This window comes from Sciurus vulgaris (genome assembly GCF_902686455.1).
Source record: "Sciurus vulgaris genome assembly, chromosome: 11".
Classification (NCBI taxonomy): domain Eukaryota; kingdom Metazoa; phylum Chordata; class Mammalia; order Rodentia; family Sciuridae; genus Sciurus; species Sciurus vulgaris.
This window is the reverse complement of record NC_136472.1, coordinates 55,437,610-55,460,010: the sequence shown is the minus strand read 5'-3', so window position 1 is coordinate 55,460,010 and position 22,401 is coordinate 55,437,610. Positions and strand designations below refer to the sequence as shown.

The 22,401-nt window shown below is 37.0% G+C and overlaps 2 protein-coding genes across 4 annotated transcripts in view; both read left to right on the top strand.

The window, feature by feature from the left end:
* Nucleotides 1-360: 360 nt before the first annotated feature.
* The window catches only part of NUCB2 (nucleobindin 2), a gene marked incomplete at its 5' end in the record, with an annotated part of 53,933 nt that continues 31,892 nt past the window's right edge, over nucleotides 361-22,401 (top strand). The window contains 3 exons of one of the 3 annotated variants that reach the window (XM_079103971.1): nucleotides 483-497; nucleotides 1,588-1,696; nucleotides 4,700-4,847. In XM_079103971.1, the coding sequence (XP_078960097.1) occupies nucleotides 4,842-4,847 (6 nt within the window). Of the gene's footprint in view, nucleotides 498-1,587; nucleotides 1,697-4,699; nucleotides 4,848-22,401 lie in introns of all 3 variants that reach the window. The other 2 variants (XM_079103970.1, XM_079103972.1) reach the window with 2 other exon arrangements.
* LOC306640084 (nuclear ubiquitous casein and cyclin-dependent kinase substrate 1) lies at nucleotides 7,539-9,167 on the top strand. Its single transcript, XM_079103973.1, has one exon. The coding sequence runs from the start codon at nucleotides 7,604-7,606 to the stop codon at nucleotides 8,333-8,335; it is 732 nt and encodes a 243-aa protein (XP_078960099.1). The 5' UTR covers nucleotides 7,539-7,603; the 3' UTR covers nucleotides 8,336-9,167.

The window sequence follows — 22,401 nt, the reverse complement described above, 5'->3', positions numbered from 1 at the left end:
TCCCTACCCTGCCAGGTCTGTGGGTAAGAAAGGGCTTGACAGCCCTCCTACCAGTATGGGCACTGCAGGCTCAGGCCAGTGGCCAAGAAGGAGTCTATCCCTGGGGTTCTGTTGGGTTTCCCGGACAGGACCTCACCCGCCCGAGTCCTGCTCCGCAGGATTCTCCAGGAAAGCTAGGAAGGAAGGGGCGCGGCCTCCCTGCCCAGCGTAGCAGAGCGCCACGTCCCTCTTGGCTCAGCCTAGCTCAGGCTCCTTCGCCTAGGCTCTCCACACCGCCCGCCTCCCGCCTCGCTGGCGCGGCCTTGTCCCAACCCCAGCCAGTCGGCGTCCTCCGCGATCCCGAGCCGGACCAATCAGCGGTGGTGAGGGCGGGAGCTGTCGCCATGGCAGTGAGGAGGCGGGCGCGCGCGGTTGGTGGAGGGACATAGCAAAGCAGTGGGCCAGGGGCTAGACAGGCTGTTCAGCAAGCGGAGCCTTCCTGGCCGACACCCTGCAAGGTAAGGCCGGTGGCTGGAAGTGTATGCAGATTAGTACGTCTGGAGGCTGGGGCAGATCCCGAGATAAGACTCAGGTCTTTTGCCCTGCCAAAGCAGTGAGCATGGCGGGGCCCGCACAGTGGGCGGGCACAGGTGGGGAGGTAGCCCCCAACTTGATCTTGAAACTCTGGATCCCCTCCTCTGCTCCGCTCTCTGCAGAGCACCGAAGCTTTCTTTGGGGCCAATGTGGGAGGCCGACTGTCCAGGAGAGCAAGCGGGGGTAGGTGCAGGAGACTCGGGCGGGGTCCGGCGCAGTCTTGGCCCTTCAGTGGGCAAGGGAGATGCCCACTGGTGAGGAAGGGTATATCCACCAATTCCAACTGAGGCTCACCACCCGATTCACCGTGGAGCAAAGCTAGGCCTGTGAACCCTGCTCTTCTGCCGCTTCTATTAAGCCGGCATCCTTTTACACTCAGGAGAAAGTTCGTGCCAGTCGTACTATCAGCCCCCCCCCCCCCCCCCCCCCCCCCATTTTAAGAGACAAATGTAGGTGCGAGGTGATCCCTTTCAGTTTTAGGGGATGAGAAAGATGGTACTTTCTTGTTGCACCTGCTAAATGTTAACTTGGTGAGCAAATGTGGTTATTGTGGTTGGTGCTGGCAGCGGTCTTGGCAATTACTTTACAATATCAAAGAGAAAGAGGTGGAGGTGGAGAAAATGAGAATGAATATGAATTTTTATTCTGATTTTTGGGAGACAGACCTCTTGAAATGCTGTGTTCACTAAACTGCATTAGATAATGTATCTTTTGACAATCGAATTAGTAAGTGTTACCACCTAAGTCTTTTATTATGACTCTGTTAAATACATGGATGAATATGAACACTAAACCAAATTTTACCTTGCTTAAAGAAAGACGGGGGTAGGGGTCGGTTAAATGCAAATATTTCTGATATTTTTGTTTGAAGGAGACTGGGCTTTCTCTATAGGAAAGTTAAAAAAAAATTGACATAGTTGCTTGAAAGAATTGGCTAAAAGCCATATAAGATTAGTGGTATTTTGCTCAGATAACCTATCTTTTACTACCTACTTAAATTATTTGTTCCTTAAGGTATTCCCTGATGGATTCTGTTAAATAGCTGAACTCTTGTAATATCCAAATTCCTGTATCTTGTCTGTAATAGAAACTGCCTCAGGATTCATCCTGATTTAAGCCAAATGTGAGTTCTTGTTTTATAAAATTTGAACAAGTTTAACAAACATTAGACAAATAAATGTTTCAACAGATGCTCCGCAGTTAACAGGGTCAGAATTAAATCATGGAAATTTAGAATTAGAAGTGAAACCTCAAATAATAATATTCTTTTTATTAGGGTGAACATGGAAACAACTTTTTCTCATCTTGATCTTCAGACTCTCCCTGATCTGGTCCAAATTCTTAATGTGAATCATTTGTCTCCTTGTGGTTACTTGTGCTGTTCTTCTGCTATCCTGATTTTACCCATCTTCTAAGGGTGTGTTTACCTTTCTCTGCTTTCCCAAGATACTTATTGTTTACACAAAACATTTTATATATTTTTTCAGCATGCCTATTGTCCGTTGGTTTTTGCTCAGTAAATACCATTTGTGAAATGAAATCACAAGGCAATTAGGTAATTTGAAAAATACTAGCTTTTAATTATGGGCATTAATATAAGATATTTGGAACATGAGAAATTCCAGTTTATCTTTTTGTTTTAGGATATGTTGTCTATCTCTATACACATACTACACTAATTTTGTATTATTTTGAATAATACATATTAAGTGCATATTAAACTCTTCTAGTTTCTGAGGACCCTTTTGATGGTTGGGGTATACAAAATACCCTTTTGAGTTATTAGGTAGTTAGAAGAATCAAGTGTAAGATTTTGGAATATATTGAAAATAATCTTTAAAGTGGATAATTTTTTAAGTATTGTGAATAACTGAGTTGATTATATTTGGCATGATAGACAAATAGCTTTTTCAATACAGTTTATGTTTCAGAAAAAGAAAAAAAAATTTTTTAATATGTGAAATTAGTTTATAGACTTAAAAAAGAGACTCCAAGTAATTTAAAATAGCTTATTCAAGGAAAAACCTCAATAACTGTGATAATTTTCAATCTAAAAGTTTTTAAAAACCACAATATGGTGAAAAGTCTACTTAATTAGAATTTCTTGGCGAGAATCCAGTTCTTATTCTGCCAGATTATCTTAGGCAAGTCAGTTAACTTCCTCGTGCTTTTATAACCTTTTAAAAAATTATGTATTTTTTGGTTGTAGGTGGACACAATACCTTTATTTTATTTTTTTTATGTGGTGCTGAGGACTGAACCCAGGACCTCATGCTACATGAGTGCTCTACCACTGAGCCACAACCCCCAGGCCCTATAACCTTTTATAAAGGTAAAGAGGATTACCTCTAAAAACATTTCTGGACTCAGAAGTCTCTTATTCTAAAATTTGCAAGCAACCTAATGGAAATTAAGATAACAGTTCCATGCTTTTATTTTTGGCAGAATTTTTTGATGTATTTTAGTTGTCAGAAGTACAGTATATGTAAATATTGAGGACATTGTAATTTAAAAAATATGTTTATTGAGTGATACAAATGAGCAGCAGTATATATTCATAAGTTTATTTCTAATAATACTGCAACCCATTGCTAAGATTGGAAAAAAGGGAGATATATAATGGTTTCCTTGATTGATGTCCTTTTAATAGATATGGACATCAGAAACACTATCACTGCTGCCATGGAGAAACTCAGAAGCCATTTAGTTTTCCTCACGCCACCCCTTTTTACTGTCAGAATTGACACTGACATTAAGAAGCAGCAACCTAGGTTTCCTGACTAAGGGCAGTGCCTTTGAAAAAAAAACCTGGTTCTCTCATTCCAGCTTGGTTTTCATGGCAGGGTGGAAGAGACTATATTCCATTCCTGTTGGATGTGTTCCTTTTATTGGCTTTGTAGTGGCACTGGAGCTTTGGTTATAGTAGTGCTCAGAAAAAGCTCTAACGCAGCATTTCAAAAATGTTTTATAATTGTCAAGTTGGTCTTGCCTTTTAAATTCTACAATTTAGGTATTTACAGAACAGATTTTCATATATATGTATATTAATATTACAGGTATTAATATTTATTGAGCATTTATTTGTTATATACTATACTAGTTGCTTCATATTCTTTCTTATTTCCACCTCATAAACAAACCTATGAAGAAGTATCAGTTCAGTTTCATAGACAGGAATATCGAGACTCAGAAGACCAAGTGGAGGGCTGGAGATGTAGTTCAGTTGTAGAGCTCATGTGTAAGGCCTGCTTCCTTTCCCAGGCCTCATCCCAGGGCAGCACAACCTAGGCAGGCAGCTAACCACAATGGCGAGGATGAGAGCTCCTCCTATCCATTTTGTTTTCAGGACCACTGTTTGGACCACTCGGACCAGCACTTAAAGAAAAAAAAAGCAAGTAGCTCACAAATAAATGGGAGAGATTAGGATTTAGTCTGTTTCTTTGTTTATTTTTTGCCATGCTGTATTAAAAAAGGTCACATACCTTTATAAAATACAGCATACATTTTATCATAGATGGTTTTATATTAATTACCATTTAATGTATTTTTTAAAAAAGAAATATATGTGTTGAAACTATTTTTATTTGCTTGTTTTCTCTATAGACCACTTAGAAATAATTGATCATGTTCACCAATGAGTTTGCACATGAACTGACTTGTATTATATAGTAGGATTTCAAAAAAGAATTTGAATTTATTATTATTATTGTGGCAGATTGGGATCAAGGCTAGTTATTTAAAAGTATTGTAAAAGTAAAGAAAGATTTCAGTTAAGAATTTAACAGAAGTTACCTTATATCTTAAAACCTTACTGCTGAGAAAAATAAACTTTAAAATGAATTCCTCTTAGTTATTTTAAAGAGGAGCAATGTAATAAAACTTGAGCACAGCAAATCAATGTTTGTTTATTTTGGTCTTTGATTCTGTTTATTTCACATATCTCCCTTCCCCACTGGAATATGATATAACTTTGTCTCCTTCCACATCATGAAAATTTGGTACTTTTTCTTTCCATGCTGTGACAAATTCATACGTTGTCATGTGCCTTACTGCCACTATAATATGACTAAATTTATGATTATATTTAATGTGTCTTTTTTTTTTTTCTTTTTTCTTTTTCATTTAGTACCTAAAAGTCTTTCATGAAAGACATTTGGGGACAGGAGCCAAGACCCACCTCTTTACTAACTTGATATTATACAAGTCATCTTACTTCTCTGGATCTCAGTTGCCTCATCTGTAAAAAGGAGATAAAATTTTTTAGCTATATGAAGGTAAGTGCTCAGTTAAGACTCGCCTTTGGTGGCAAACAAAAACCACCACCACTACCAACAATAATAAAACACAGATAGGAAAAACTCCAAATAGGCTTACTGGTAGTTTAAGCACACAATGTTTTTTTTCTCATCTGAAATAATTCTTGAAGTAGACAGTCTAGGACAGGCACAGTGACTTTATTAAGTCATAAGAGACCTAATCTCTCACCAGTTCTTTGATCTGCTGTCCCCAAGGTGTGACCCTGTTTCTCATAGTCCAAGAGAGCTACCAGACCTCTATCCATAACAGTCAAGATATAGGTAGCAAGGCAAAGGCAAAGAAGGATGCCTCCTTTCTCTTTCAGGAGACTTCTTAATAAAAAGACTTCAAGAAAGCTTATGAAGGGAGACAAATATATATGAGGGAGGAACAGAGATTTTACAACAAAAGAGAGATTAGTTTCAGCTTTTCTATTTTTTTGTTTGTTTTTGGTGTTGCAAGGGATTGAACCCAGGGCCCTGTCCATGCTAGGCAAGTGCCCTACCATTGAGCTATGGTCCTCCACTCTTTTGTTCTCTTTTCACTTTCTATCCATTCTTTTAAACCCCTTCCAGGATATCTTGTCCCACAATCAAAATAGGGATTTCCCTCACCCCCACCTCCTGCAAATAAACTTAATCTGGTTAACTACTGGAGTGAATCTATAGCTAAGAAATCTGCCTCTGTTTATGTTACGAATGGGAATTTTGACTTGTCCTTCTAGGACCTGGATAGGTAGGGAAATTGTTTTGTATCTACTGCAGGATAAGATTAGGAACTCAGGTTACTTTGTAATTATGCCTGAGGCTCTGATGCCTTTGGGTCACTGCTTTCCATGCTATCTTGAGATGATCTCTGGATTTAGAATTTCACATCATTCTACTTCAGAAAGTAAATGATCAGCCTATTCATGTTGGGATCAGTCAGTATACTGTTTCAATGTCTCCTCTTGAAGTCTGAGTCTTATGGAAACATGAGGTGATAAAATAAAGGAGAAGAAGGCCAGCCTTACAGACTTGAAAATAGAAGAAAAGTAGATTAATTCCCACTCTTCCCATTGCTTCTCCTTATTACTCATTTCTTCTTTTTGTATGGATATTTTAATTTTTTCCAGTTCATAAAAACATGTAAAACTGTTTCTCATACCTTTGTCATTATGTTGATATTTAAAGAGATTTTTGTGTCATTACTTTTCTTCCTAATGTACTTCAACACTTTCCATTTCTTTTATTATGATAGCAGGTAACATTTATTGAGACTTTATTAAGGAACAGAGTAAATGTTTAAGTTAATTATCCTTATTATGTCTAGAATAAACACTGAAAGATTAAAAACTAGTAGAAAGGAAAAATATATTTAAAAATTTCTTCATTAATCAAAAAAAAAAGAGAGAGAGATGAGAAGAAATAAATAGCAAAGAGGTAGGATAAATAGAAAGCCCTAAAGAAGATGGTAGATTTACAATTCAAGATAGCATACCTATATTTCATTGATTCTAAGACTCCATTGATATTAAGATATACCATTGGATGCTGTATAGGAAAAAACGCTGCCAATCAAACTATGACTTTGTGCTTTATCACTTACAATATGCTTACTGAAAAAGTTTTCATCTTCTTTTTTTTTTTTTCCCCCTTAGCCCTAGGGATTGAACCCTGGGGTGCTTTACCATTAAGCTACATCCCCAGTTTTAAATTTTTATTTTATTTCGAGACAGAGTCTTGCTAAATTATTGAGCCTGGCCTTGAGTTTGAGATCTTTCTGTGTCAGCCTCCAGAGTAGCTGGAGTTACTGGTGTGTGCTACTATACCTGGTTTTTAAATTTTTAAAAATGCATTCAGTAACATTGTTGGGAAATTATTTTGCAGTTTAAAATTTAACACAGCGGCAACTTTTGGTCATAGGTAATTATGATAGTATTACAGTGATATGCTGTTTTATAACCCATTCCCTTATATTAATCTCTTTTGTAGCTGTAGCATTAGTGTATTATTTTGAAGTATTCTAAAACAGCATCAGAATTTTGTTGAATTTCTTATTGACTAAACTGAGAACCCCCTGCCCCACCCTTAAATTACATGTTGTTGGAAGTTCTGAGCTTCTTCTTAGCACCATAAGGAAGTTTCTGACAATTTGACATTTGCCTTAATGGTGTATTAATTGGTCAAATCTGGCTTGTGTTCCTTGAAATTTTTTTGGAGGCAGTGTCATTTTCTGTTGGCTTCCTTTGCTTAGTTTGGCTGCTAATAGGTAATTCTGTTGCTCTCATTAACAAAATGTAACATGCTGTCATCTATGTTGGGTATCTTTCTGTCTAGAGTCTGGTAAACTACTTACTTATTCCTTTATAAGAAAAAATAAAGTTGTTATTCTAACATCAAACATTTGCTTCACCAGTATGAGTTTTTAATTTCTGTACTTACAAAATAATTTTTCATTTTAATGTCAAGTTATAGCTTAATCTTCTTGTGATGATATTTAAAATGACAATAAGGAACTACTAATGCAGAAATTCTGAAATTAGGACAGTAAGAATAAATATGATAAAAAAATTCAGGGTCTGATCCAGGGGCCCTGAACCAAGGAGCGGCGGAGTTTGAGAAGCCAGCATCTCGGGGTTCGGCGGCAGCGGCCCCATCGGCCGAAGTTCGGGGGGGGGTGGGGCGCCGAGCGCGCGGGGTGGGGGGGGTCCTGGTCTTTGGCTTCTCGACTCGGTCCTGTTTCGACAGCGAACATGTCTCGGCCTGTCAGAAACAGGAAGGTTGTTGATTATTCACAGTTTCAGGAATCTGATGATGCAGATGAAGATTATGGAAGGGATTCAGGTCCTCCTGCTAAGAAAATTCGATCATCTCCTCGAGAAGCTAAAAATAAGAGGCGATCTGGAAAGAATTCACAGGAAGATAGTGAGGACTCAGAAGAAAAAGATGTGAAAACCAAGAAGGACGATTCTCACTCTGCAGAGGACAGTGAAGATGAAAAAGATGATCATAAAAATGTACGCCAACAAAGGCAGGCAGCATCTAAAGCAGCTTCTAAACAGAGAGAGATGCTTATGGAAGATGTGGGCAGTGAGGAAGAACAAGAAGAAGAGGATGAGGCACCATTCCAAGAGAAAGATTCAGGCAGTGACGAAGATTTCCTAATGGAAGACGATGATGATAGTGACTATGGCAGTTCAAAAAAGAAAAACAAAAAGATGGTTAAGAAGTCCAAACCTGAGAGAAAAGAAAAGAAAATGCCCAAACCCAGACTAAAGGCTACAGTGACGCCAAGTCCAGTGAAAGGCAAAGGGAAAGTGGGTCGCCCCACGGCTTCAAAGGCCTCAAAGGAAAAGACTCCTTCTCCCAAAGAAGAAGATGAGGAACCGGAGAGCCCTCCTGAAAAGAAGACGTCTGCAAGCCCCCCACCTGAGAAATCTGGGGATGAAGGGTCTGAAGATGAAGCCCAGTCTGGGGAGGATTAAAAGTGATGATGGTTTGGGGAGAGATTTTATTAAAAAAAGAAAAAAGAAAAAAAGAGGGGGAAAAAAGAGAACCTACTTAAGATAGAACATGGTTTTGGCTATGGCTTGACTCATGGGCTTTCAGTGCTTTTTTCCCTTTGTTGAAAATAACATTCTCTCTCTCTCTCTCTCTTTTTTAAGAAAACCATTGTATGTTGAAGTGTTTAAGTTTCCTTTTTGTCTTTTGGGCTTCTCTTTGCCACCACCCCCCTTTCCCAATGAAAGCCATGTCAACTTAATCACTGGATTGACTGCTTCATCTTTTTATTTTTAATGGAAGGTAGACCCCAGTTGTAAAGCAATAAGATTTGAGATGAACACTATGGAAATCTTGCTTTTTGCTAAACAACAGCAGGTTGAACAGTAATCAAAAACAGAGAGGTTTTAGTTTAAAATGATTGCTTATTTCTCTGCCTGGACTTTTAAAAAAATCAGTTGTCATCTAATATGAGTTTATATGTTTATATGCATAAGTGTAAATGTCTAAATCATGACTCTAAACTTCCACTGATGAGGCAGGTAGGAGATAAAGATGAATTCTGAATTGTTACTAAAAGTACTCATATTTTTTACCTGGGTGGGGGTTGGGAAATGGGTTTACCTGACCTTGTTTGCGGGGTGTGGGTTTTCTTTTTTTATCTCATCACTTATTATCTCAAAGAGACTCGGAGCCAGTGATCCTTTTATCCTGCTACAGTCTTTAAGGAACTGAAAAAAAAAAAAAAAAGAGCCGCCAAAACTGAAATCACTCTCGATTTCATATTTCATTCTCTAATGGTTCATGTTTTAAAAATATATATGTATCCTGTTTTTTGGATAAAATTTTACCAAGGATCAAAAAAATAAAAAAGATACCCTAGAATTTAAATGGAAAGATGAATCTACACATCACAGTGGGTTTCTTCTCAAACTGACAGTGTTTAGGTTTTAAGCAAATAAAATTCCAGTTAATGTGAAACTCAAAAAAAAAAAAAAAAAAATTCAGGACTGGATTGTAGCTCAGTAGTAGAGTGCTTGCTTTGCAGGTGTGAGGCACTGGGTTTGATCCTCAGCACCACTTAAAACACACACAAACACCCCCCCCAACACACACATATACACAAATAAATAAAATAAAGACCTAAAAATTCATGCATCTATAGGCAGTAAAGACTATATTGCTATTGATATTTGATCAAATACAATTTTATTTATTGTTGTTGTTTGAAGTACTGGAGACGGAACTCAGGGCTTAGTGTGTACAAGGCAAGTCTCAATGACTGAGCTATATCCCCAGAGCTTTTTATATTTTATTTTGAGACAGGTCTTACTCAATTGTCTGGGCTGACTTTGAACTTGTAATCCTCCTGACTCAGCCTCCCAAATACCTGTGGTTATAAGCATGTGCCACTGTACCAGCTTCAATCACAATTTTATTGTATTTTATTTTATTATTTGTTCTGTTTAGTTCTGCATGACAGCAGAATGCATTCTGATTCATTGTACACAAATGGAGTACAACTTTTTATTTCTTGTTGTACATTATGTAGAGTTATACCATTCGTACAATCTCACAAGTGCACAGGGTAATGACATCTATCTCATTCCACCGTCTTTCTGACCTCCCCGTCCCCTCCCCTCTCCTCCCCTCATTCCCCTCTGCTCAATTCAAATTCCTCTATTCTTCCTGTACACCTCTCCACCCCCCGTTATGTATCAGCATCCATTTATCAGAGAAAAATTTGGCCTTTTGTTTTTCGGAATTGGCTTATCTTGCTTAGCATGATATTCTTCTACTCTGTCCATTTACCTGCAAATGCCATAATTTTATCCTTCTTGAAGGCTGAGTAATATTCCATTGTGTATATATATGTATACACCACAGTTTATTTATCCATTCATCTATTATAGGACATCTGCGTTGGTTCCACAATTTAGCTATTGTGAATTGAGCTGCTATAAACATTGATGTGGCTGTATCTCTGTAGTATGCTGATTTTAAGTCCTTTGGGTATAGGCTGAGGAATGGGATAGCAGGGTCAAATGGTGGTTCCATTCCGAGTTTTTTAAATTTTTTTAGTTGTAGATGAACACAATACCTTTATTTATTTTTTTGTGGTGCTGAGAATTGAACCCAGTGCCTCACGTGTGCTAGGCAAGCGCTCTACCACTGAGCTACAATCCCCACCCCGTTCCAAGTTTGTAAGGAATATCCATATTGCTTTCCAGAGTGGCTGCACCAATTTGCAATCCCACCAGCAATGCATGAGTATACCTTGTTCCCCACGTCCTCACCAACACTTTCTGTTGCTTATATTCTCGATAATTGCCATTCTAATTTGAGTGTGATGAAATCTTAGAGTAGTTTTGACTTGCATTTCTCTAATTACTAGAGATGGTGAACATTTTTTTCATATATTTGTTGATCAATTATATATCTTCTGTGAAGTATCTGCTCATATCGTTAGCCCATTCATTGCTTGGGTTATTTGTATTTTTGGTGTTAAGTTTTTTGAGTTCCTTATAAATCCTGGAGGTCAGTGCTCTATCTGAGGTATGTGTGGTAAAGATGTTTTCCCATTCTGTAGGCGCTCTCTTCATGTTATTGATTGTTTCCTTTGCTGAGAAAAAAAACTTTTCAGTTTGAATCCATCCCGTTTATTGATTCTTAATTTTACTTCTTACGGTTTAGGGGTCTTGTTAAAGAAGTCAGGTCCTAAGCCCACATGATGAAGATTTGGGCCCAGGTTTTCAGGGTCTCTGGTCTAATTCCTAGGCCCTTGATCATTTTGAGTTGAGTTTTGTACAGGGTGAGAGATAGGGCTTTAATTTCATTTTTCTACATGTAGATTTCCAGTTTTCCCAGCACCATTTGTTGAAGAGGCTGTCTTTTCTCTATTATATGTTTTTGGCCTCTTTGTCTAGCATGAGACAACTGTATTTATGTGGATATTTCTCTGTGCCTTCTATTACATACCATTGGTCTACCTGTCTATTTTGGTGCCAATGCCATGCCATTTTTGTTATTATAGCTCTATAGTATATAGTCTGGTATTGCGATGCTTCCTGTTTCATTCTTCTTGCTAAATATTGCTTTGGCTATTCTGGGTCTCTTATTTTTCCAGATGAATTTCATGATTGCTTTCTCTATTTCTATGAGGAAAGACATTGGATTTTAATTGGAATTGCATTGAATCTGTATAACGCTTTTGGTAGTATGGCTATTTTGACAATATTAATTCTGCCTATCCAAGAACATGGGAGATCTTTCCATCTTCTAAGGTCTTCTTTAATTTCTTTTAATTTCTTTAGTGTTCTGTGGTTTGCACTGAAGAGTTCTTTCACCTCTTTTGTTAGATTGATTCCCAAGGTTTTTTTTTTTTTTTTTTTTTTTTTTTTGAGGCTATTTTGAATGAGGCAATTTTCCTAATTTCTTTTTCAGAGGATTCATCACTTACGAATAGAAATGCATTAGATTTATGCATGTCGATTTTATATCCTGCTACTTTGCTTAATTCATTTATTAGTTCTAGAAGTTTTCTGATGGAATTTTTTTGATCCTCTAAATATAGAATCATGTCATCAGCAAATAGTGATAGTTTGAGTTCCTCTTTTCCTATTCATAGCGCTTTAATTTCTAAGAAGGCATCTCTGTCTTGTTCCAGTTTTTAGAGGGAATGCTTCTGTTTAGAATGATGGCTGTGCACTTAGCAGATAGCCTTTACAATATTGAGGTATGTTCCTACTAGTCCTATTTTTTCTAGTGTTTTGAACATGAAGGGGTGCTGTATTTTTTCAAATGCTTTTTCTGCATTATTGAAATGATCATATGATTCTTAACTTTTAAATTTTTTTAATTTTTTAATTTTTTTGAATTTTTAATTAAAATATTTTTATTTTTACAGACACATTTTGATTCATTGTGCACTAATGGGGTACAACTTTTCATTTCTATGGTTGTATACAATGTATATTCACGCCATTCATGTAATCATACATATATATAGGATAACACTGTCTGTTTCATTCTACTGTTTTTCCATCCCTACCTCCTCCCACCTCTTTTTCCTCTACACCATCCAAAGTTCCTTCATTCTTCTCTTCTCCCCACCACCCCCCATCGTTATATATTGTCATGCACTTATCAGAGAAAACATTCAGCCTTTGGTTTTTTGGGCTTGGCCTATTTCACTTAGCATGATATTTTCCAACCTCATCCATTTACCAGCAAATGCCATAAGTTTATTCTTCTTTTTGACTGAGTAATATTCCATTGTGTATATACACCACAGTTTCTTTATCCATTTGTCAATTGAAGGGCATCTAGGTTGGTTCCACAATCTAGGTATTGTGAATTGAGCTGCTATGATTCTTAACTTTTAAGTCTATTGATGTGATGAATTACATTTATTGTTTTCTGGATATTGAACCAACCTTGCATCCCTGGGATGAACACCACTTGATCATGGTACACTATCTTTTATTATGTTTTTGTATATGATTTTCCAGAATTTTGTTAATAATTTTTGTATCAGTGTTCATCAGGGATATTGATCTGAAGTTTTCTTTCCTTGATGTGTCTGGTTTTGGTATCAGGGTGATACTACCTTCATAGAATTTTGTGGAATACTTTGAGGAGTATTGGTATTAGTTCTTCTTTGAAGGTCTTGTAGAATTTGGCTGAGAATCCATCTGGTCGCAGGCTTTTCTGGGTTGGAAGGCTTTTGATGTTGTCTTCTATTTCATTGATGGAATTGATTGGTTTAGATTTTTTTTTTTTAATATTTTTTAGTTGGCAATGGACCTTTATTTTTTATTTATTTATATGTGGTGCTGAGATTGAACCCAGTGCCTTGCATGTGCTAGGCAAGGGCTCTGCCACTGAGCCACAACCCCAGCCCCTGATTGGTTTAGATTAATGTATGTTCTTCTGATTCAGTTTGGGTAGATCATATGTCTTTAGAATCTGTGGATATCTTCAAGATTTTCTATTTTGTAGGAGTATAGATTTGCAAAATAGCTTCTAATAATCTTAAATTTCAATAGTGTCCATTGCGATATTTCCCTTTTCATCATGAATTTTAGTAATTTGAGTTTTCTCCTTTTCTATGTTAGTGTGGCTAAGGGTTTATCAATTTTGTTTATTTTTCAAAGAACCAATTTTTTGTTTTTTCAAGTTTTTGAATTGTTTCTTTTGTTTCAATTTCACTGATTTCAGCTCTGATTTTAATTATTTCCTGTCTTCTACTAATTTTGGTGTTGTTCTGTTCTTCTTTTTGTAGGGCTTTGAGATGTAATGTTAGGTCATTTAGTTGTTGACTTTTTATTCTTTTCTTGAATGCACTCCATGCAATGAATTTTCCTCTTAGTACTGCTTTCATAGTGTCCTAGAGAGTTTGATATGATGTATCATTATTCTCATTTACCTGTAAGAATTTTTTTATCTCCTTCCTGATGTTGTTATCCATGCTTCATTCAATAGCATATTTAGTCTACAGGTGTTGGAGTAATTTCTGTTTTTTATTTTGTCATTGATTTCTCTCTTTTTTTTACATTTTAATTAAAAATCATAAATTTACATAGGGCAATGTTGTTTGATTCATTCTGTTTTTTTTTTCCCTTCCCCCCTCCCCTCCCACCCCTCTTTTCCCTCTATACATTCCTTTCTTCCTCCATTCATACCACCCTCCTTATCCCTAACCCTAAACCTAACCCTAACCCTAACCCTAACCCCTCCTACCCGCCCCCCCATATGTCCTCATCCGCTTATCAGTGAGATCATTCGTCCTTTAGTTTTTTGAGATTGGCTTATCTCACTTAGCGTGATATCCTCCAATTTCATCCATTTGCCTGCGAATGCCACAATTTTGTCATTCCTCATGGCGGAGTAATATTCCATTGTATATATATGCCACAGTTTCTTTATCCATTCATCAACTGAAGGGCATCTAGGTTGGTTCCACAATCTGGCTATAGTGAATTGAGCAGCTATGAACATTGATGTGGCTGTATCTCTGTAGTATGCTGATTTTAAGTCCTTTGGGTATAGGCCAAGGAGTGGGATAGCTGGGTCAAATGGTGGTTCCATTCCAAGCTTTCGAGGAATCTCCATACTGCTTTTCAGAGTGGCTGCACTAGTTTGCAACCCCACCAGCAATGTATGAGTGTACCTTTTTCCCCACATCCTCGCCAACACCTATTGTTGCTTATGTTCTTGATAATCGCCATTCTAATTGGGGTGAGATGAAATCTTAGGGTAGTTTTGATTTGCATTTCTCTTATTACTAGAGATGTTGAACATTTTTTCATATATCTGTTGATTGCTTATACATCTTCTGTGAAGTGTCTGTTCATTTCCTTAGCCCATTTGTTGATTGGATTATTTGTATTCTTGGTGTAGAGTTTTTTGAGTTCTTTATAGATTCAGGATATTAGCGCTCTATCTGAAGTATGAGTGGCAAAGATATTCTCCCCCTCTGTAGGCTCTTTCTTCACATTACTGATAGTTTCCTTTGCTGAGAGAAAGCTGTTTAGTTAGAATCTATCCCAGTTGTTGATTCTTGCTTTTATTTCTTGTGCTATGGGAGTCCTGTTAAGGAAGTCTGATCCTAAGCCAACAAGTTGAAGGTTTGGACCTACTTTTTCTTCTATAAGATGCAGGGTCTCTGGTCTGATTCCGAGGTCCTTGATCCATTGTGAGTTGAGTTTTGTGCAGGGTGAGAGATAGGGGTTTAATTTCATTCTGTTGCATATGGTTTTCCAGTTTTCCCAGCACCATTTGTTGAAGAGGCTATCTTTTCTCCATTGCATATTTTTGGCCCCTTTGTCTAGTATGAGAAAATTGTATTTATTTGGGTTTGTGTCCATGTCCTCTATTCTCTACCATTGATCTACCGGTCTATTTTGGTACCAATACCATGCCGTTTTTGTTACTATTGCTTTGTAATAGAGTTGAAGATCTGGTATTGTGATATCCCCTGCTTCACTCTTTCTACTGAGGATTGCTTTAGCTATTCTGGGTTTCTTATTCTTCCAGATGAATTTCATAATTGCTTGCTCTATTTCTGTAAGGTACATCATTGGGATTTTAATTGGAATTGCATTGAATCTATATAGCACTTTTGGTAGTATGGCCATTTTGACAATATTAATTCTTCCTATCCATGAACATGAAGATCTTTCCATCTTCTAAGGTTTTCTTTAATTTCTTTCTTTAGTGTTCTGTAGTTCTCATTGTAGAGGTCTTTCACCTCTTTTGTGAGATTGATTCCCAAATATTTTATTTTTTTTGATGCTATTGTGAATGGGGTAGTTTTCCTAATTTTTCTTTCTGAAGATTCATCACTTATGTATAAAAATGCATTGGATTTATGAGCATTGATCTTGTAACCTGCTACCTTACTGAATTCACTTATGAGTTCTAAGAGTTTTCTGGTGGAATTTCCAGGTTCCTCTAAATATATAATCATGTCATCAGCGAACAGGGATAGTTTGAGTTCCTCTTTTCCAATTCGTATCCCTTTAATTTCTTTGGTTTATCTAATTGCTCTGGCTAGAGTCTCAAGAACAATGTTGAATAGAAGTGGTGAAAGAGGGCATCCCTGCCTTGTTCCAGATTTTAGGGGGAATGCTTTCAGTTTTTCACCATTTAGAATGATATTGGCCATGGGCTTAGCATAGATGGACTTCACAATGTTAAGGAATGATCCCACTACCCCAATTTTTTCTAGTGTTTTGAGCATGAAGGGATGCTGTATTTTATCGAATGCTTTTTCTGCATCTATTGAAATAATCATGTGATTCTTAACTTTTAGTCTGTTGATATGGTGAATGACATTTATTGATTTCCGGATGTTGAACCAACCTTGCATCCCTGGGATAAAACCCACTTGATCGTGGTGCACTATCTTTTTAATATATTTTTGTATGCGATTTGCTAAAATTTTGTTGAGAATTTTTGCCTTGATGTTCATTAAGAATATTGGTCTGAAATTTTCTTTCCTCGATGTATCTCTGTCTGGTTTAGGTATCAGGGTGATATTGGCTTCATAGGATGAGTTTGGGAGGGTTCCCTTCTCTTCTATTTTATGGAATACTTTGAGAAGTATTGGAATGAGCTCTTCTTTAAAGGTTTTGTAGAACTCGGCTGAGAACCCATCTGGTCCCAGACTTTTCTTTGTTGGTAGGCTTTTGATGACCTCTTCCATTTCATTGCTTGAAATTGATTTATTTAAGTTGTATGTCTTCCTCGTTCAGTTTAGGTAATTCATATGTCTCTAGAAACTTGTTGATATCTTCGAGGTTTTCTGTTTTGTTGGAGTATAGATTTTCAAAATAGCTTCTAATTATGTTTTGTATTTCACTCATGTCTGTTGTGATATTTCCTTGTTCATTCCGAATTTTAGTAATTTGAGTTTTCTCCCTCTTTCTCTTTGTTAGCGTGGCTAAGGGTTTATCAATTTTGTTTATTTTTTCAAAGAACCAACTATTTATTTTGTTAATTTTCCCAATTGTTTCTTTTGTTTCAATTTTGTTGATTTCGGCTCTGATTTTAACTATTTCCTGTCTTCTACTACTTTTGGTGTTGGTGTGCTCTTCCTTTTCTAGGGCTTTGAGCTGTAGTGTTAAGTCGTTTATTTGTTGATTTCTACTTCTTTTGTTGAATGTGCCCCATGAAATAAATCTTCCTTTCAGTACTGCTTTCATAGTGTCCCAGAGATTTTGATATGATGTGTCTTTGTTCTCATTTATTTCTAAGAATTTTTTAATTTCCCTCCTGATGTCTTCTGTTATCCATTCATCGTATAATAGTGTATTATTTAATCTCCAAGTATTGGAGAAGTTTCTGTTTTTTATTCTGTCATTTATTTCTAATTTCAGTCCATTATGATCTGATAGAGTACAAGGTAGTATCTCTGTCTTCTTGTATTTGCTAACAGTAGCTTTGTGGCATAAAACATGGTCTATTTTAGAGAAGGATCCATGTGCTGCTGAGAAGAAAGTGTATTCGTTCTTTGTTGGATGGTATATTCTATATAAGTCGGTCAAGTCTAAATTGTTGATTGTGTTATTGAGATCTATGGTTTCTTTATTCAATTTTTGTTTGGACGATCTATCCAGCAGTGAGAGAGGTGTGTTAAAATCACCTAGTATTATTGTGTTGTGGTCTATTTGATTTCTGGAATTGAGAAGGATTTGTTTGACGTACATGGATGAGCCAATGTTCGGGGCATAGATATTTATGATTTTTATGTCTTGCCTATTTATGCTTCCCTTAAGCAGTATGTAATGTCCTTCTTTATCCCTTCTGACTAGTTTTGGCTTGAAGTCCACATTATCTGAAATGAGAATGGATACTCCAGCTTTTTTGCTGTGTCCGTGTGCATGGTATGTTTTTTCCCATCCTTTTACCTTTAGTCTATGGGTATCTCTTTCTATGAGATGGGTCTCTTGCAGGCAGCATATTGTTGGATTTTTCTTTTTAATCCAATCTGCCAGTCTATGGTTTTTGATTGATGAGTTCAGGCCATTAACATTCACAGTTATTATTGTGATATGATTTGTATTCCTAGTCATTGGACTCATTTTTGTTTCTTGACGTGATTTGGTTTCTCCTTTATTTGGCTATTCCTTTAGGCTAGTTCCTCCCATTGCTGATTTACATCGTTGTTTTTCATCTCTTCCTCATGGAATATTTTGCTGAGAATGTTCTGTAATGCCGGCTTTCTTTTAGTAAATTCCTTTAGCTTTTGTTTATCATGGAAGGATTTTATCTCATCGTCAAATCTGAAAGTAAGTTTTGCTGCGTATAAAATTCTTGGTTGGCATCCATTTTCTTTCAGGGCTTGAAAAATGTTGTTCCAGGCCCTTCTAGCTTTTAGGGTCTGGATTGAAAAATCTGCTGATATTCTTATTGGTTTCCCCCTGAATATAATCTGATTCTTTTCTCTCGCGGCCTTTAAAATTCTGTCTTTATTTTGAATGTTAGGTATTTTCATAAAAATGTGCCTTGGTGTAGGTCTGTTGTAATTTTGCATATTTGGAGTCCTATAAGCCTCTTGTACTTGGTTTTCCATTTCATTCTTCAGATTTGGAAAATTTTCTGATATTATTTCATTGAATAGATTGTTCATTCCTTTGGTTTGTTTCTCTAAGCCTTCCTCATTCCCAATAATTCTTAAATTTGGCCTCTTCATGATATCCCATAATTCTTGTAAATTCTGATCATGATTTCTTACCATCTTCTCTGTTTGGTCAACCTTGTTTTCAAGATTAAATATTTTGTCTTCAATATCTGAGGTTCTGTCTTCCAGGTGATCTATCCTATTATATATGCTTTCTATGGCATTTTTAACTTGGTTTATTGTTTCCTTCATTTCAAGGATTTCCGTTTGTTTTTCTTTTCAGTATCTCTAACTCTTTATTGAAATGCTCTTTTGCTTCCCTTATTTGCTCTTTTAACTGTTGATTAGTGCGTTCATTTAATGCCTGCATTTGTTCTTTCATCTCCTCGTTTGCTTCCCTGATTGTTTTAATTATGTACATTCTGAACTCCCTTTCGGACATTTCTTCTGCTGTGCTGTCATTGGGTTTTATTGATATAGTATCTAGGTTTGTTAAGGACATTTTCTTCCCTTGTTTTCTCATATTGGTCAGATGTCAATGGGACTCTGTGATAGTGTAGATTTCCTCTATTGGCTTATAGTGACCCTGTAGATTTCCAGTGTATCACCTACCAGCCTTCAGTAGCAGAAGTCTTGGATTAATTTGATAATGCAGTGCTTCTGAAGAACGCTGCCCCTAGCCCACTACTGGTTCCAGGGAGAAAGACCTGGAGAGGTCTCTTGTTGCCCAGCCCTGGTCCCAGAGGCTGGTTGTAGGTTGGAGGTCTCCACTGGCATGGGGACTTGTGGCTGGCTCTGTGTAGACAGGCTCTCACTGGGCGGTTTGCCCCGAGAAGCTAGCCTAGAGAGGCGCTTCCCGCCGGAGGGGGCTGGGCTGCTTGGGGGAGTCCCTGGCGCCCTGTGCTGGTCTCTGAAGCAACCTGTGGGCGGGCCGGAGCTGGCAGCCTTGTCATTGATTTCTAATTTCATTCCATTATGATCTGATTGAACACAAGGTAGTATCTCTATTTTTTTTGCATTTCCTAAGGGCTGCTTTGTGGCATAACTCTATTTTAGAGAAGGATCCATGTACTGCTGAGAAGAAAGTGTATTTGCTCGTATGGATGGAACATCTATATACATCTGTTAAGTCTAAGTTATGATTTGTGTTACTGAGTTCTATGGTTTCTTAGTTTAGTTTTTGGAAGATCTACCCAGTGGTGACAGCAGTGTATTGAAGTCACCCAGAATTGTTGTGTTGTGGTCTATTTGATTCCTGCCATTGAGAAGGATTTGTTTGATGTACATGGATGCACCACCGTTGTTTGGGGTATAAATATTTACAATCATTATGTCTTCCTGATTTATGGTTCCCTTAAGCAGTATGAAATGTCTTTCCTTAGCCCTTCTGACTAACTTTGTCTTGAAGTCCACTTTATTTGAAATAAGGATGGAAACTCCCACTTTTTTACTGAGTCCAGTGTGTGTGTATGTGGTAAGTTTTTTCCCATTCTTTCACCTTTAGTCTGTGGATGTCTTTTTCTATGAGATGAGTCTCTTGAAGGTAGCATATTGTTGGGTCTTTCTTTTTAACCAAATCTGCCAGTCTGCCTTTTGAGTTTAGATCATTAACAGTCAGGGTTATTATTGAGATATGATTTATATTCCCAATCATTTTGATTTATGTTTGGTTTTTAACTTGACTTGGTTTCTTCTTTAATTGGTTTTGCCTTTAAGGTAGTTCCTCCCTTTGCTGACCTACATTGTTGTTTTTCATTTCCTCCTCATGGAATATTTTGCTGAGAATGTTATGTAGCACAGGCTTTCTGTATGTAAATTCTTTTAACTTTTGTTTATCATGGAAGGATTTTATTTCATCTTCAAATCTGAAAGTTATTCTTTCTGGGTATAGGATTCTTGGTTGGCATCCATGTTCTTTCAGAGCTTGAAAAATGTTGTTCCAGGCCCTTCTAGCTTTTAGGGTCTGGGTGAGAAATCTGCTGATATCTGTATTGATTTCTCATATATGTAATCTGATGCTTTTCTCTCACAGCCTTCAAAATCCTATCTTTATTTTGTGTGTTAGGCATTTTCATTATAATGTGCCTTGGTGTGGATCTGTTGTGATTTTGTGCATTTGGTGTTCTATAAGCCTCTTGTATTTGGTTTTCCATTTCATTCTTCAAGTTTGGGAAATTTTCTATTATTTCATTGAATAGGTTGTTCATTCCTTTGGTTTTTATCTCTGTGCCTTCCTCAATCCCAATAATTCTTAAATTTGGTCTTTTCATGATCTCACATAGTTCTTGGAGATTCTGTTCATGATTTCTTACCATCTTCTCTGTTTGGTTAATTTTATTTTCAAGATTAAGTATTTTGTCTTCATTGTCTGAGGTTCTGTCTTCCAAGTAGTCTAATCTGTTGGTGATGCTTTCCATTGAGTTTTTTATTTGGTTTATTGTTTCCTTCATTTCAAGCATTTCTGTTTTCTTTTTTTTTTTGAGAATCTCTATCTATTTGTTGAAAAGATCTTTTCTTCCTGCAGTTTCTCTTTCAACTGCTTATTGGTATGATCATTCATTGCCTGCATTTGCTCTCTTATCTCATCCTTTGCTTCATGAATCATTTTAATTATATATATTCTGAACTTTTTTTTCTGACATTTCTTCTCCCATGCTGTCACTGGATTCTATTAATATAGATTCCAGGTTTGTTCGGAACATTTTCTTCCCTTGTTTTTATATGTTGTTCATGTATCTTCCCTTCTAGCGGTGCAAATCTGGGGGATTGCAGTTCCTCCCTATAGGCTTATAGTGACCCTATAAGTTTCCAAAACCTCTTCTTTAAGGGGGAGATCAATATTAGCAGTGCCCAGTACAGACAATATGCAACCATAAACCAAGTACTACTATGAAGATGTTAACAATATTATAATAAACAGAGAGGATGAGTTCACTTATTATCTACTGTATAATAAATAGATTTGCAATAAGGGCTGCAACTGCTAATGGAGGACAAAAAGGATGGGGAGGGGTGTAGGATATAACTGTTAATGGGTTAAGAAAAGAGGATATAGAAGTTCTAGATTATAGAAAGAGTGAAAGTGTAATCAAAAGCAGTTGGTTGTTAGCATGAGAAAAGGGAGAAAGAGACTCTGAGGAAATAGGTAAACAAAAGGAAAATAGAGCAAGAAAAGTAAAGAAATAAAAACTTAAAATTTTTCAAAAAGGATAAAAAAATCCAAAAAATAATCTATACTAAAACAGTCATATAATATTCAAACCACCCAGTTTTCAGTAGCCTGATGCATGAGAGGTAACTGACATTGAGCTTCCAGTCTCCAGCAGGCATCTCAAGATAGGATCTGCCCCACCTAAAGATAGGAGCTTCCACTTCCAGGATAATCCAGGATGGCTGCAGTGGCTTCCAAATGTGTTGGCAAATGGGGCGATGCAGCTCAGGGCATGGGTGTGGTTGGCCAGGGGTCCTGGAGGTGAAGTGTGTCAGTCGACTAGGGTCAGTTCTGCAGGTCCTGGCTGTTGGTGCAGGCTTTTTATTTGTAAATTCTTTTAGTTTTTGTTTATCATGGGATGCTTTTATTTCATCATCAAATCTGAAACTTGGGTTTGCGGGATATACGATTCTTGGTTGACATCCATTTTCTTTCAGAGTTTGTTATATGTTGTTCCAGAATCTTCTAACTTTTAGGGTCTGGGTTGAGAAATCTGCTGATATCTGAATTGGTTTCCTCCTATATGTAATCTGATACTTCTCTTTTGCAGTCTTTAAAATTCTGTCCTTATTATGTATGCTGGGCATTTTAATTATAATGTGCCTTGTTGTGGGTCTGTTGTAATTTTGCACATTTGGTGTCCTGTAAGCTTCTTGTATTGATTTTCCATTTCATTCTTCAAGTTTGGGAAATTTTCTGCTATTATTTCATTG